At 47.1% G+C, this 16,819-nt stretch overlaps 2 protein-coding genes across 6 annotated transcripts in view; one reads left to right on the plus strand and one right to left on the minus strand.

Annotated features, from left to right (window-relative positions):
* The window catches only part of lama5 (laminin, alpha 5), a 348,173-nt gene that overhangs the window by 3,714 nt on the left and 327,640 nt on the right, over positions 1–16,819 (plus strand). The window lies entirely within an intron of this gene.
* On the minus strand, positions 1,902–8,937 carry LOC133149012 (uncharacterized). The gene is made up of 4 exons (XM_061271779.1): positions 8,311–8,937; positions 2,816–3,693; positions 2,522–2,698; positions 1,902–2,245 (listed from the first exon to the last, which is right to left on the minus strand). Exons 1-4 carry the CDS (start codon positions 8,436–8,438, stop codon positions 1,902–1,904), a joined length of 1,527 nt encoding a protein of 508 aa, XP_061127763.1. The 5' UTR covers positions 8,439–8,937.

Consider the following 16,819-nt stretch of genomic DNA (forward strand, 5'->3'; position numbering starts at 1 on the left):
CACAGGAACAGGCTCTGAACACCATAGCAATAGAGGCCAAGATCTACCACACCAGGCAAGACCCAAGGTGTAGGCTGTGCAAAGAGGCCCCTGAGACAGTCCAGCACATAACAGCAGGGTGTAAGATGCTAGCAGGGAAAGCATACATGGAACGTCATAACCAAGTGGCTGGCATAGTGTACAGGAACATCTGTGCAGAGTATGGACTGGAAGCCCCAAGTTCAAAGTGGGAAGCACCCCCTAAGGTGGCAGAGAACGGGCGAGCCAAGATCCTGTGGGACTTCCAGATCCAGACTGACAAGATGGTGATGGCGAACCAACCGGACATTGTGGTGGTGGACAAACAGCAGAAGAAGGCCGTTGTAGTGGATATAGCAATACCAAGCGATGGCAACATCAGGAAAAAAGAACTTGAGAAGCTAGAGAAATACCAGGGCCTCAAAGAAGAGCTTGAGAAGGCCTGGAAAGTGAAGGCCTCGGTGGTGCCCGTGGTCATTGGGGTACTTGGGGCAGTGACCCCCAAACTGGAGGAGTGGCTACAGCAGATTCCAGGAACAACATCAGACATCTCAGTCCAGAAGAGTGCAGTGCTAGGAACAGCCAAAATACTGCGCAGAACCCTCAAGCTCCCAGGCCTCTGATAGAGGACCCGAGCTTGGAGTGGGAGACCACCCGCGGAGGGTGAGAGGGGAATTTTTTTTATATATATATATATATATATATATATATATATATATATATATATATATATATATATATATATATATATATATATATATATATATATATATATATATATATATATATATATATATATATACCGCTCGGCGGTTGCGGACGGCTTCGAGGAAATTCTGGTCCACCATCCGGCGTCTCAGGAGGGGAAAGCAGTGCAACGTCAACACTGTTTACAGTGGGGATGGCGTGCTGCTGACCTCGACTCGGGACGTCGTGAGTCGGTGGGGAGAATGCTTCGATATATATATAAAAATATATATATATATATATATATATATATATATATATAAAATAAATCATTTTGAGTCGATATTACTCAGCCAGTCTGAGAAAACGGATTTAGATACAAATATATACATATGTGCGCTTGTGTTACCAGTAATTGAATGTGTGTCATATTTAAACATAAACATATTTGTTTTATTTCTAAAAAAAACGTGACTTTATGTTGTCACGTATAGATCCAGAAGCAGACATGACACAAAATTTGAAAAGTAAAAGTCTTTATCAAGTATCAACAGAAAGCAGGGCTGGGCACTCAAGAAAACTAGACATTCCACCTGGAAGAAAGCTCAAAGCACTGACAACTTCTCACAGAATAATCCAAACTAATATACTGTAAAACAGCGGTCCACAACCTTTTTAGCACCAAAGACCGGATAATAATTTTCCTGCTCTCCTTGTGTGTGTTTCTAACACCAATTCAGCAGTAAGCCTAACTCCTGCTAAGGTAGACACTGAGTCAGGGTATAGCTTCCAAAGCTCCTTTTTATTGCAGTGTTCTCCCAAAACATGGAGTAAAACTGAAAAGCGATATGGAAAAAATACGACAAACATTCGTACTTTCAATAAAGACTCCTCATAAATAATACGAAAATATGATAGAGCTTTAAAATATAAATGGAAACTTACAGACGATGATGTCGAAGGCACAAACAGAAACAAGGATGACCATGGATGAACACTTGACTAGCACTAGCTGCCCACGGCTTGTTATGATTACGACAAAAATGGCCGACGGCCGACTTCCTGCTAGACATCGCCTTCAAAATAAAAGTCTATCTGTCGAACACCGAACAGACAAGTTTCGGGGCAGAACACTCCCCGCCTGGTATCTGACAAGATGCCACCCATTGAACTAAAACATCCTACAGTTAAATGTTTCAGTCCTGCCTTTTCAGAAGCAGAACAATCTCCGTAACTGGTCTAAAGAACTTCTTCATGGATCCATCTTTAACAACTCTCATCTCGACCTTGCGAACTCTTCCATCACGTCCAGGAAAGGTCTTAGTCACAAGGGCCATGGGCCAGTCGTGACGACACGTTTTACTGTCCTTCAACATAACGACATCCCCATCTTCAATGTTAGGTCTGGATTCCTGCCATTTGTGTCGAACTTGCAGAGTGTGCAGGTATTCGCGCCTCCAGCGACTCCAGAATTGATCAGCCAACCTTTGTACCTGGCGCCACTGCTGCTTGAACAAGTCTTTGTCGGTGAACTTCCCAGCTGGAGGTAGAATACTTTGTTTGTTAGTAAGGAGCATTGCCGGTGTGAGTATCTGAGGAGCATCTGGATCAGATGAAATCGAAACAAGCGGTCTAGAGTTGATAATGGCTGTCGCCTCTGCCATAAAAGTGCACAGGACTTCATGGGTCAAACTTGAGGAGTGAGTACGCATCAGCATTGAATCCAAAATCCTCCTTGCGACTCCGATCATGCGTTCCCACGCACCACCCATGTGTGGGGAATGAGGTGGATTGAAATGCCATGAACAACCTTTACTGTTGGTGTATGTTTGGACCTCTGATTCCTTCAGAACTTTCTCAAACTCCAGCTCTTTACAAGCACCAATGAAGTTGGTTCCACGGTCTGAGTGTAGCTGTTGAGAAGGGCCACGGATTGCAAAGAACCTTCTCAGGGAGTTGATGAAGGAGGAAGTATCCATGGACTCAATCACCTCTATATGGACGGCGCGGGTACTCAAGCATGTGAACAGAACAGCCCATCGTTTACTTTGAGCTAAGCCTCCTCTTGTGCGCCTTGCTGTCACAAACCAGGGACTGAAGACATCCACACCAGTGTATGTAAAGGGAGGTGAAGTGCTCAACCGTTCTTGGGGAAGGTCCGACATTTTCTGCCTCTCTCTTCTTCCACGAAGTTTAAGACAGGTGACACATCCATGTAAAATACTGCTTATGCGTCTCTTACCACCAATCAACCAAATGCCAGCGGCTCGTACAGCGCCCTCTGTGAAACTTCGGCCTTGGTGTTCAACCCGTTCGTGATGATGCCTTATGAGCAATGTGGACACATGATGTTTACCTGGCAGAATGATTGGATGTTTTTCAGGATCGCTGAGATCTGCCAGCTTCAGTCTCCCTCCAATCCTCAACAAGCCATCTGGGGCTATAACAGGATTTAGTTTTGACAATGAACTTTTCTTGTTAACGTCTTGCCCCTTGGAGAGGGAGTCGTATTCTTCAGAAAAGCAGGCTCTTTGTACAGCACGGAGGATGACTTCAGATGATTTTGACAACTCATCGACACTGTGAGGCTTTGAACACAGGTGCCATCCAGAACATACAGTGACATCCTGGTTTGTTGACTTAAAAGAACGAGTTACATGGAGAAGAGTTGCCACTGCTCTTTGCAAGGACTTCCAAGATGAGAATCTTTCAAATCTCTTTGGATCCAAGCGCTTGTCTCTTTGGCCCGTCACGCAACTTGTTACTTGTGGTCGGATCTCCACATCTGAGTCTGGATCGATGATTTCAAATGACTGTTGATGCTCAGTGGCTGCTTGTGGTTTGTATAGAAAGGCTGGACCTGTGAACCAGTTGGTTTGTGTGAGGATGGAGGCTTGAACCGATCTGGAGGCATGGTCAGCTGGGTTGTGTTCCGTAGGCACGTACCGCCATTGCTTTGGGTCTGTGGATTGCCGGATCCTTTGAACTCTGTTGTGGACATACACATAGAAACGTTTTGACTGATTATGTATATATCCCAGCACCACTTTACTGTCACAATAAAAGGTGACTGCGTCAAGTGGAAGATCAATCTCTTGAACGATGAGTTCAGCCATTTCTACAGCTAGCACTGCCGCACAAAGTTCCAGTCTGGGAATGGTGGGTTCGCTGGGAGGAGAAAGTTTGGCTTTTCCTAAGATGAAGCCCACGTGGATCTGGCCATCCTCGTTAGTTGTTCTGAGGTATGCGACAGCACCAATAGCCTTTGTAGAGGCATCAGAGAAGATGCAGATCTCCTTTTGCTTTGCCTTGGAAGGAGAAGTGGTGGTATAAGCACGAGGAATGTGAAGATGTTGCAATTCCTGAAGAGAATCTCTCCATGTTTCCCACACTTTAAGTTTTTCTTGGGGAAGAAGAACGTCCCATTCAGTTCCTTCAAGAGTAAGCTCTCTCAATAGTGACTTTCCTTGAATGGTCACAGGAGCAACCAAGCCAAGCGGGTCGAAAAGACTGTTTATTGTAGAAAGAATCCCACGACGTGTGAATGGCTTGTCATTGACTGACACTTGGAAGGTGAAAGTGTCTATTTTGATTTCCCAGCTCAAACCAAGACTTCTTTGGGTGGGCGCCGTTTCTGTTCCGAGATAGAGATCTTTAATGTCTTTAGCATGGTCCCCTGCTGGAAATGCTGTCAGGACTCTAACACTGTTAGACGTGATCTTGTGGAGTCTCAAGTTTGACTCCGACAGAGAAGCTTGAGTCTTTTGCAGCAGAGCAATTGCTTCCTCTTCGGTGGGTGTTGAGACCAGGCCATCGTCAACATAAAAATCTCGCTCCACAAAGTGTCTGGTGTCTGACCCGTATTGCTGTTCTCCCTGCTGGGCTGCTCTTCCGAGACAGTAGGTGGCCACGGCTGGGGAAGGGCTATTGCCAAATACATGTACCCTCATCCGGTATTCGACAATGTCTTTGCTGGGGTCGTTCTCTCGGAACCAGAGGAAGCGCAAGTAATCTTGGTGGTCCTCTCTTACGACAAAACAATGGAACATCTGTTCGATGTCTGCCGTAACAGCTATTTTCTCCCTCCTGAAGCGAATGAGACCTCCAATGAGACTGTTATTCAGGTCTGGCCCGGTGAGCAGGACATTGTTGAGTGATAGGCCATTGGATTGTGCACTAGAATCAAACACAACTCTGATTTGTCCAGGTTTTCTGGGATGGTAGACTCCGAACATTGGTAAGTACCAACATTCTCTTCCCTTTTGTAGCGGAGGGGCTGGTTCAGCATGGTTGTTGTCAAAGATTTTTTGCATAAAGGTGACAAACTGTTCTTTCATCTTTGGCTTCCGTTCCAGAGTGCGTTTATGGGATGCAAGGCGGGTCATAGCTTGCTCTCGGTTGTTTGATAAGGGAGGTCTGGGTGTCTTGAAAGGGAGAGGTGCCACCCAGCTGTTACACTCATCTTGGAAAACTTGATCATTCATTATTTTGATGAACTGTTCATCTTCGATGGAGAAGGCTCGCTTGTCGTCATTGTCAGTCCTTGCAAAAACTGTAAGGCCAAGCGAGTCATCTGGTGAACTGTGAGAAAGACCATTGACGAAACTGGGACTGGTCGCTTGCTTGAGATTGATGTGGCTCGTGCATGGCCTGAACAGCGAAGGTCTTCCATCTTCTAGTACATTCGTTTTGTAGCTGTGAATGATAGGCTTGTGGACTTTTCCCAAACACACGTCGCCCACCAGCACCCATCCAAGATCAAGTCTTTGCGCAAAAGGAGTATCTCCAGGACCATTAATCTGCTGCCTCACTTTGTGAATGCGAAGAATGTCCCTACCCAGCAGAAGAAGGATCTGGGCATTGTCGTCCAAGGCTGGGATTTCGTTGGCAATACTTTTTAGATGGGGGTGGTGGAGAGCAGCCTCTGGAGTTGGTATTTCGTCACGATTGTCTGGTAAATCGTCACATTCTGTGAGTTCTGGCAGCGACAAGTTAACGCCACCATTAACTGCTTCGATATGGTAGCCGGTTGCTTTCCTGCCAGAGACTGTGGCTAAGCCAGCACATGTTTTGAGGGTGTAAGGGTATGCGTCTGTCTTGATTTTGAAGATGTCAAAAAACTGTGACCGAGCTAGAGATCTGTTGCTCTGGTCATCGAGCATGGCATACATTTTTTCGGCTTTCTCTGGTTGATTGTCTGGATATACTTTAACGAGGCAGATCTTTGAGCACGACTTTGCTTTGAGATGATCCCCGCACACTTTGGTGCACAGAGAACTTACGACTGGAGTTCTCGTGGTTTCCTCCAACTCTGACTCCCCGCCATCGTTCTTCGAGGAATTTGAGACTCTAGCTGCCCATGGTGGTGGACCAGGGTGAAGAGCCGTTATATGATTTTCACTGTCACACTCGTCACATTTCAGGCGTGCTTTGCAATCACGAGCTGGGTGGGAGGATGATGAGCAACATTTGAAACAAATGCCTTGTTCCTTTAAGTATGCTTTTCTGTCTGCAAGAGTTTTTAGCCTGAAGCCCCGACATTTCTTTAAAGGGTGAGGCCTTTTATGGATTGGACATTGCTTCGACACGTCCTCTTCGGAAGCTGTTTCATCTTGTGTAACATCAGTAGAAACTTTTGTCTTGTGCACTGAAACCACTGTTCTAGGAGCTTTATGTTTCGGCATTGCTCTTTCAAATGTTAGGTTGTTTCCAGAAAGGGTAAAGCTGGGATCATTCCTTGTTTTAGCTTGGTAGCAGATAAAGGAGGTGAAGTAAGAAAAAGGCGGGTAACTGACCTTGTGATCTTGCTTGTACATTGATCCCTGAGAAAGCCATCTCTCTTGCAGGTTGAATGGCAATTTTTCCACGATTGGTTTTATGCCACGAGCAGTGTCCAAGAATGCCAAGCCTGACAGGTATCCATCTTCTTTTGCTGACAATAACTCTTTTAAAAGGTCTCCAAGTTCCCTTAATTTTTGGCTGTCCTTATTCGAGATTCTAGGAAAGTTGTCGAGCTTTGCGAAAAGCGCATTTTCAATAATAATAATAATAATAATTCATTATATTTGTATAGCGCTTTTCAAGAACCCAAAGACGCTTACAGGGAACAATGCAAAGACATACATGGGGGGGGGGGGGAGGAGTAAACAATCGGATAAACTTAAGAGGAGGAAAGCAGTTATGGGTAGGGGAGGTCATAAGCTTGGGAGAAGAGGTATGTTTTTAGACGGGACTTAAATATGGGAAGTGTGGGTGAGTCACAGACAGACTGGGGGAGAGAGTTCCAGAGATGACTTCTGGAGCGCCAAAACATTCATCAAGTCTTTCCCAAGCTGTTCGTAGAGCTGCATTTGGGTTGCCAATGTTAACTGCTCTCAGACGTCTCACGTGTTCAGATGATTCTTTTCCAAGCCATTTTGAAAGCAGATCCAACTGTTCACTAGCTGTCAGATCCAAATCTTTGATCGTGTTGAAGAAGGAGGACTTCCATGCTCTGTACGATTCAGGACAATCATCGAAGTTTGATAGGCCCGTGCAAACAAGTTCTTTGCGTGCCAGGTACTTTGCCATGTCCAACATAACTGAAGACTCTGGACTGGTTCGGTACATGTGAGATGTGTCAGAGTACTTTGGGAAAGTTAGCTTGGATGTGGGATTGGTGTTGTAAGTGTCTGTCTCTCTTTTGACTTGGAAATTCTCTTGGGTGGGCGGTTGGACTGATGATTTAGATTCATGTATTGCCTGAGAACGCTGAAGTGATGTTGGTCTCTGTTGAAGTTGAGGTGGGGCTGGCCAAGAATCTTTCATAATATATTCTTCTTCTTTGTGAACATATGGTGTTGGCGCGTTAAGGTGAGGCTCAATAGATCGCTCTGCGGTCTCTGGGAAGACTACAGGTTCAGGGAGCTTGTCAAAATGTGTAGTTTGGCCACGAACATATTCGCTTACGCGTTCTTGTGTGTCTTGCTCCACGACAGGGAAGCTCCTTTTGCTACGGAGCTCCTCTTCCTCAATCTCCGCTGCTGCCTCTAAAGCTTCTGCCTGGGCATTAGCAGCTGCAGCTTCTCTTTCCAACTGCAAGGCATCGAGGCTGGCTTCTAGTCTTGCTTTGTTCACCTTGATACTGATTTCACGCTCTGCAAATGCTGCACGTGCACGAGCAGCCTCTGCTTTGGCTCTTGCCTTTGCAGCAGCAGCGCTGACTGATGATTTGGTTGAGCTAGAGCTTTTACGACTGACCGACGATCCACTTTGAGATGACTTGAAGCCTTTTGTTGTAGTATTTTTATTCTGTTCGTTGTCCATGTTCATGTAGTCTGCTGCTGTGTATTGTGTTGCCAGCTGCGTATCGTCTTTTTACTTTCCTGCTCTCCTTGTGTGTGTTTCTAACACCAATTCAGCAGTAAGCCTAACTCCTGCTAAGGTAGACACTGAGTCAGGGTATAGCTTCCAAAGCTCCTTTTTATTGCAGTGTTCTCCCAAAACATGGAGTAAAACTGAAAAGCGATACGGAAAAAATACGACAAACATTTGTACTTTCAATAAAGACTCCTCATAAATAATACGAAAATATGATAGAGCTTTAAAATATAAATGGAAACTTACAGACGATGATGTCGAAGGCACAAACAGAAACAAGGATGACCATGGATGAACACTTGACTAGCACTAGCTGCCCACGGCTTGTTGTGATTACGACAAAAATGGCCGACGGCCGACTTCCTGCTAGACATCGCCTTCAAAATAAAAGTCTATCTGTCGAACACCGAACAGACAAGTTTCGGGGCAGAACAATAATAATAATAAGTAATGGATAGGGGTAGCCCCTCCGTGAGTCGTCACCTTATCGTGGTGGAGGTGTTTGCGTGCCCCTATGATCCTAGGAGCCATGTTGTGTGGGGTTTCATGCCCCTGGTAGGGTCACCCATGGCAAACGGGTCCTAGGTGAGGGGCCAGACAAAGCACGGCTCACACAAGCCCCTTATGATGAATAACATAAATGGATTTCGTTTTCCCTCGCCCGGACGCGGGTCACAGAGCCCCCCTCTGGAGCCCGGCCTGGAGGCGGGGCTCGAAGGTGAGCGTCTGGTGGCCGGGCCTTCGCCCATGGGCTCCGGCCAGGCACAGCCCAAAAAGGAAATGTGGGTCCCCCTTCCCATGGGCTCACCACCTGTGGGAGGGGCCAAAGGGGTCGGTGCAGTGTAAGCTGGGCGGCGGCCAAAGGCAGGGACCTTGGCGGTCTGATCCCCGGCTGCAGAAGCTGGCTTTTGGGACATGGAATGTCACCTCTCTGGCTGGAAAGGAGCCCGAGCTGGTGTGCGAGGCAGAAAAGTTCCGACGAGACATAGTCGGACTTGCCTCCACGCACAGTTTGAGTTCCGGTACAAGCCCTCTCGAGAGGGGCTGGACTCTCTTCCACTCTGGAGTTGCCCACGGGGAGAGGCGTCGAGCAGGTGTGGGTATACTTATTGCCCCCCGGCTGGGCGCTTGCACATTGGGGTTCACCCCAGTGAACAAGAGGGTAGCCTCCCTCCGCCTTCGGGTGGGGGTCCTGACTGTTGTTTGTGTCTATGCACCAAACGGCAGCTCAGAGTACCCACTCTTCTTGGAGTCCCTGGAGGAAGTGCTGGAGAGCGCTCCTTCTGGGGACTCCATCGTTTTACTGGGTGACTTCAATGCTCATGTGGGCAATGACAGTGAGACCTGGAAGGGAGGAACGCCCCCCCTGATCTGAACCCGTGCGGCGTTCTATTATTGGACTTCTGTGCTCGACACGGATTTTCTATAATGAACACCATGTTCAAACATAAGGGTGTCCATGTGTGCACTTGGCACCAGGACACCCTAGGCCGCAGTTCGATGATTGACTTTGTAGTCGTGTCATTGGATTTGCGGCCGCATGTTTTGGACACTCGGGCGAGAGGGGCAGAGCTGTCAACCGATCACCACCTGGTGGTGGGTTGGCTCCGATGGTGGGGCAAGATGCCGGTCCGACCTGGCAGACCCAAACGCTCTGTAAGGGTCTGCTGGGAATGTCTGGCAGAATCCCCTGTCAGGAAGAGCTTCAACTCCCACCTCCGGCAGAGCTTTTCCCACATCCCGGGGGAGGCGGGGGACATTGAGTCCGAGTGGACTATGTTCCGCGCCTCCATTGTTGAGGCGGCCGACCGGAGCTGTGACCGTAAGGTCATTGGTGCCTGTCGTGGCGGCAATCCCCGAACCCGCTGGTCGACACTGGCGGTAAGGGATGCTGTCAAGCTGAAGAAGGAGTCCTATCGGCCCGTTTTGGCCTGCGGGACTCCGGACGGAGCTGACAGGTACCGGATGGCCAAGCAAAACGCGGCTTCGGCGGTTGCGGATGCTAAAACCCGGGCGTGGGAGGAGTTTGGCGAGGCCATGGAGAATTACTTCCGGACGGCTTCGAGGAAATTCTGGTCCACCATCCGGCGTCTCAGGAGGGGAAAGCAGTGCAACGTCAACACTGTTTACAGTGGGGATGGCGTGCTGCTGACCTCGACTCGGGACGTCGTGAGTCGGTGGGGAGAATGCTTCGAAGCTCCTCAATTCCACTTACACGCCTCCCATTGTGGAAGCAGGGCCTGGGGACTCTGAGGCGGACTCTCCAATCTCTGGGGTTGAAGTCACTGAGGTAGTTAAGAAACTCCTCGGTGGCAAGGCCCCGTGGGTGGATGAGATCTGGCCGGAGTTCTTAAGGGCTCTGGATGTTGTGGGGCTGTCATGGCTGACACGCCTCTACAACATTGTGTGGACAGTGCCTCTGGATTGGCAGACTGGGGTGATGGTTCCCCTCTTTAAGAAGGGGGACCGGAGGGTGTGTTCCAATTACAGGGGAATCACAGTCCTCATCCTCCCTGGTAAGGTCTATTCAGGGGTGCTGGAGAAGAGGGTCCGTCGGGAGGTCTAACCTCGGATTCAGGAGGAGCAGTGTGGCTTTCGCCCTGGCCGTGGAACAGTGGACCAGCTCTACACCGTCAGCAGCGTCCTCGAGGGTGCATGGGAGTTCCCCCAACCAGTCCACATGTGTTTTGTGGACTTGGAGAAGGCGTTTGACCGTGTCCCTCGGGAGGTTCTGTGGAGGGTGCTTCGGGAGTACGGGGTGACTGATAAGGGCGGTTCGGTCTCGGTATCACCGATGCCAGAGTTTGGTCCGCATTTCCGGCAGTAAGTCGGATTCATTCCCAGTGAGGGTTGGACTCCGCCAAGGCTGCCCTTTGTCACCGATTCTGTTCATAATTTTTATGGACAGAATTTCTAGTCGCAGCCGAGGCGTTGAGGGTGTCCGGTTTGGGGACCTCAGCATCGCGTCTCTGCTTTTTGCAGACGACGTGGTGCTGTTGGCTTCTTCAGGCCGTGATCTCCAGCTCTCACTGGAGCGGTTCGCAGCCGAGTGTGAAGCGGTCCGCAGCCGAGTGTGAAGCGGTCGGGATGAGGGTCAGCACCTCCAAATTCGAGTCCATGGTCCTCGATCGGAAAAGGGTAGAATGCCCTCTCCCGATCGGGGATGAGATACTGCCCCAAGTAGAAGAGTTCAAGTATCTTGGGGTCTTGTTCACGAGTGAGGGGAGGATGGAGTGCGAGATCGACAGGCGGATCGGTGCAGCGTCGGCAGTAATGCGGACTCTGTACCGGTCCGTCGTGGTAAAGAGAGAGATGAGCCAAAAGGCAAAACTCTCAATTTACCGGTCGATTTACACTCATAGCCATAGCTCGTGACCAAAAGAACGAGATCCCGGATACAAGCGGCCGAAATGAGTTTTCTCCGCAGGATGTCCGAGCTCTCCCTTAGAGATAGGGTGAGAAGCTTAGTCATCCGGGAGAGATTTGGAGTAGAGTCGCTACTCCTCCACGTTGAGAGGAGCCAGATGAGGTGGCTCGGGCATCTCATCAGGATGCCTCCTGGACGCCTCCCTGGGGAGGTGTTCCGGGCATGTCCCACCGGTAGGAGACCCCGTGGACGACCCAGGACGTGCTGGAGAGACTATGTCTCTCAGCTGGCCTGGGAACGCCTTGGGCTCCCCCGGGATGAGCTGAATGAAGTGGCTAAGTGGGAAGTCTGGGAGTCCCTTCTGAAGCTGCTGCCTCCGCGACCTGACCCCGGATAAGCGGAAGAAGATGGATGGATGGATGGATGGATGGATGGATGGATAGATAGGGGTAGGACATGATAAGCCTAGGCGTCTTTCTACTCCTTTTTGAACAGTGATATATATTGTTTGTTGTTTGTTTTTTGTTGTTTGTTTTTTATTGTTTTTATTCTTTAAATCATGTTCGAAATAAAGATTCATTCATTCATTCATGTCAGACAATATTTTCACTGACAGATCTTTGAGGTGTGGCGAATACATACAACAAAATAAAATGACACAACTGGCATAAAAACAATGACATAACAGGACAAAGCATCTAAGGGAAACGCAACAGGCATAGCAACTAATGCATTATGGAATCAGGCTTGTGACAGAATGAACTTATAATAAAAGGACAAAGCTTAAAGGATCAGCCTATGCATCATTTCAGTATTATTGTTGTTGTTTGCTGATTACAAATGTAAAAATTTACATTGGTTCAACAAAGCAATAATCTCCTAAATAAAAGCCCAAGTTATGAAATAATTCTTACATGCAGCACATAGAACTGACGCTAAATTTATAATGATTTCACGTTGTAATGGGTTGATGCACCAGAGATCTTGAAGACACAAATTGGCTAGCATTAGCGCTACTTGGCTATTAGTGGTACTCCACTGCTTCACCTCATTAATAAATCCACACGAACGGAATGTATACAGTCAAACCAAACCGTTTGATTCGGTTTCAAAAGCCGTTCCACCCCTAGTTTATTTGCATGTGAGCTCCTACACTCGGTGGCAAAAGCGAGTTCAGTGTTTACCATCGCGGTCTGACGACGTGTCGTGGTAACTCGCACGAGCTTTGACCGAATCTCGAGCTGGTCGATGGATTAACGAGCGGGTTCATTGTCTCCTCCAGGGCTCCTCCGACTTTAGAAAGAGAAGAATGAACTATGAAATGAACAAGTTCATAAAAAAATATTAGAACTGAACTGCACTGAAGAAATTGGCTTAGAAAATGAACTTCCTGAATACTGTCTAATGACATCTTAGCATCATAGCATGTTAACATTAATTGACTTATTGTGTTATTGTAGATAGTATCTACAAGATACCATTTAGAAAGATGAAGGTTAGTGCTTCGTCATAAGTCAATGATGAAGGCCAATGAGCTTCCCCTCTCTTCTTCACATTCCTCCTGGCAACTGACCCGTGTCGGACATTTGAAGCGTATTCGTCCATGCTTGTCTGGCGGGATTATCCCAACTGGCGCCCCGCCTCCTCTGCCGGTTGTGTTGTCCCTTGGGAGCAGGATTGCAGCCAAGTGGGGTGGTGTTTCTGTCAACTGGGGGATGGAGGTGACGTAACATTGATTTTGCTGCCCCTATGGGTGATTTGAAGAAGTGATGTTGCTAGTAAGATCAATCAGAGCACTTCACATGACATTCACACCACTATGTTGGACACACACACACACCAGTGGTGAACACACTCAGCTGTCTCTCAAGACTATTTTCTTCTACAGCACAAAAAAAAAAGCCGCAGCTGTATCAAAGTACTGTACAGTGCATAAGATCTTTCATGATAAATGAAGAATTACCTCTTTCGCCACCACAGAATAATCGCAAAGAAGTAAAACAAGGGCTTTATTAAACAATAAAAATATGACAATAAAATGAACGAACAATCGTTCTTTTTTTTTTTTTTAATAGAATCAACACCTTTTATTTCTAAAATTTACATTGTGTATAGCAGCATACTTCATTTTCTTGTCTAAGCATATTTAAATTGCTTAAAAAATCTCTAATGCAGTTAACCTTGTTGGAGGCAGGGCTGTGGACTCGGACTCGGTCGGACTCGGTCATTTTTGCCGGACTCGGTGCTGATTTTGACCGAGTCCACCGAGTCAGACAATAAAAAAAACAAAACATTTGTGTTTATTTTTTGTGTGTATTTGCTTCGCTTGAGTTCAATATGGTTTTTGGTCAAACGCGCATGCGCGTGAGGGGAAATCCCGCAAAGGAGGAGGGACAAACAGAGCGATTGGTTTTGCTGGCTTTTTAATGAATGGCGGCTGTGACTACGGGGGCCCATTAGGTCCAGAAAAGCTGACAAGACGCTCGCCAAAATGGCAAGGAAAAAATGCACAGCTAAACGAATACATGACGATGAACACAGGACGTTTTTAACAGAGTTAAAGTTGGTTTTTGTTTAACGCTATCATTCTGCCTGATATGTCGGACGTCATTGGCGCATTTAAAAGCTTCAAATGGTCAGCGCCACTTCAGCTCACTTCATGCCAATATCGATAAGGACTTTGCAAAAGGGACTGAATTTTGCAAGCACAAGTTTGGAGACTTTGAAAAGTCAGGCAGAAAAATAGATACAGTTTTTCAAAAAAATTACCGTTTTTTTTCCGTGTATAATGCGCAAAATTTACCGTTTTTTTCTGTGTATAATGCGCCCCCATGTATAATACGCACCCTAAAAATGGCATGCTGATGCTGGAAAAAAGCCTGTACCCATGTATATTACGCACCCAATTTTTATGAATTTTTAAAAAAATTTTTATTTTTTTTTTAAGTCCCAATGATCGTCACACACGCAGGGAGGCAATGGGTCCCATTTTTATAGTCTTTGGTATGGTCTTAACTAGGCTGGATGTAATTTTTTTTGTTGGCGTTAATTTCTCCGACTGCCCGTAAACGCACCACCGCGCTCCGTGCGCACATGTGAAAAAGGCGTGCGGACGTGAAAAGGGCGGCTCCGTATGGGAGAGACGTTGAAGAGGAATAAAAACACCCTTGAAACCAAAACTTGCCCCTCGTCGTGACTCGGAGCCGCAACAAATGTTTCGGATTTGTGTAGGGTACATTGTGACAGACAGCAAACGAGCAGGTGATCGAGCAAGCGTCTGATACGAGAGCATTGCGGTCGTAAGGAGCGTGTTTGAAGTGAACAGAGGAGACGAAAGGAACAAGGCGAAGTGTTGTGAAATAAAATATTACCTGTAATACGCGAACAGAAACTATGGCAACCTAGACACATAGCAAAACTGGGGACGAGACATGACAAATCTACCTCGAAATCAAACTTGAAATCACCTTTCTTCTTGTTTGTTGTCAATCGCGCATCGCATTCAGCCATCCTGCCCAACACACTTAGTCAGTAAAATCCATAATTGACGACACATCGTTTGATGCGATGGTGCAATCCTTGATGGTGTGTTATTGTCAAATATTGTTTGTTTTTTAATCTCCATCGCGGACCGGACGTCATATGGAGGCCCCCATTACAGATGCGCAGAACGGATGCGGAAGACACGTCAGCTATATTAAGAGCGAGAGTTGTTTTCTTCCTATTAGTTTCAATTCACAGTTTAATTAGCAGTTTCAATCAGCAAATAACAAAATGCGTATTACAGGTAATATTTTATTTCACAACACTTTGCCTTGTTCCTTTCGTCTCTGCTGTTCACTTCAAACACGCTCCATACGAACGTAATGCTCTCGTATCAGATGCTTGCTCGATCACCTGCTCGTTTGCTGTCTGTCACAATGTACCCTACACAAATCCGAAACATTTGTTGCGGCTCCGAGTCACGACGAGGGGCAAGTTTTGGTTTCCAAGGGTGTTTTTATTCCTCTTCAACGTCTCTCCCATACAGAGCCGCCTTTTTCACGTCCGCACGCCTCTTTCCCGTGCGCGCACGGAGCGCGGTGGTGCGTTTATGGGCAGTCGGAGAAATCAACGCCAACAAAAAAAATTACATCCAGCCTAGTTAAGACCATACCAAAGACTATAAAAATGGGACCCATTGCCTCCCTGCGTGTGTGACGATCATTGGACTTAATTAAAAGTTTTTTGTACCCATGTATAATGCGCACCCCAGATTTTAGGACAATAAATTAGTTAAATTTTGCGGACTATACACGGAAAAAAACGGTAAGTATTTTTAGTTGAACTTTTAAGAATATAAGCGTTTAACTTTTTCAGTGACACTAATTTAAAGTGAAAGAAAAACACCAAATCACTCCAGCAGTAGCCAGGCATTATATATAGTTAACACATGCAATAAGAAAAACTGAGTGATTCTGCTTTTAGGAGCTGATCCAATTCTCTGCTGGATTGATTGATTGATTGATTGATTGAACTTTATTATCCCACAGTGGGGAAGTTTTCTTGTCACAGCAGCGTACAAGAGTGCAAGAATCCAAGAAACAAGTGCCAAATGTAAAAATGGATAAATAACAGACAAACAAGGACAAAGACAAGTGCCACGAGTAGGGGTAGTGATGAAACGGAAGGAAACCAACACATGATCAGGTGCCGCACGTGTTGTAGAGTCTGACAGCAGTGGGAACGAAGGACCTGCAGAACCTCTCCTTCCTACACCGTGGGTGTAATAGTCTGCTGCTGAAGGAGCTGCTCAGGGACCGCACAATGTCATGGAGGGGGTGAGAGGTGTTGTCCATGATGGATTTCAGCTTAACTAACATCCTTCTCTCACCCACAACCTCTATGGAGTCCAGGGGACAGCCCAGGAAGGAGCTTGCTCTCCTGACCATTCAGCCTCCCTCTGTCCCGGTCCGTACTGCCCCCTCTCCAGCAGACCACAGCGTAGAGAATGGCTGAGGCCATCACAGAGTCATAGAAGATCCTGAGTAGAGCCCTGCACACACTGAAGGACCTCAGTCTCCTCAGCAGGTGGAGGCGACTCTGGCCCTCCTTGTACAGGGCGTGGCTGCGATCAGTCCAGTCCAGTTTGTTGTTAAGGCGAACACCTACGAATTTGTAGTTCTCAATGTCCGATCCCTGGATGTTCACCGGAGTGAAGTGGGGTGCTGTCCTCCCGAACTTCACAATCATCTCCTTCGTCTTGTTGGTGTTCAGCTGAAGCTGGTTGAGCTCACTCCAGCTGACAAAGTCCTTGATGACCGTCCTGTATTCCAGATCGTTCTCTTCAGAAACATATCCAACATTGGCTGTGTCGTTGGAGAACTTCGGGATGTGGCAGTGTGTGGT

Source organism: Syngnathus typhle, linkage group LG2 (assembly GCF_033458585.1).
Source record: "Syngnathus typhle isolate RoL2023-S1 ecotype Sweden linkage group LG2, RoL_Styp_1.0, whole genome shotgun sequence".
Taxonomy (NCBI): Eukaryota; Metazoa; Chordata; class Actinopteri; order Syngnathiformes; family Syngnathidae; genus Syngnathus; species Syngnathus typhle.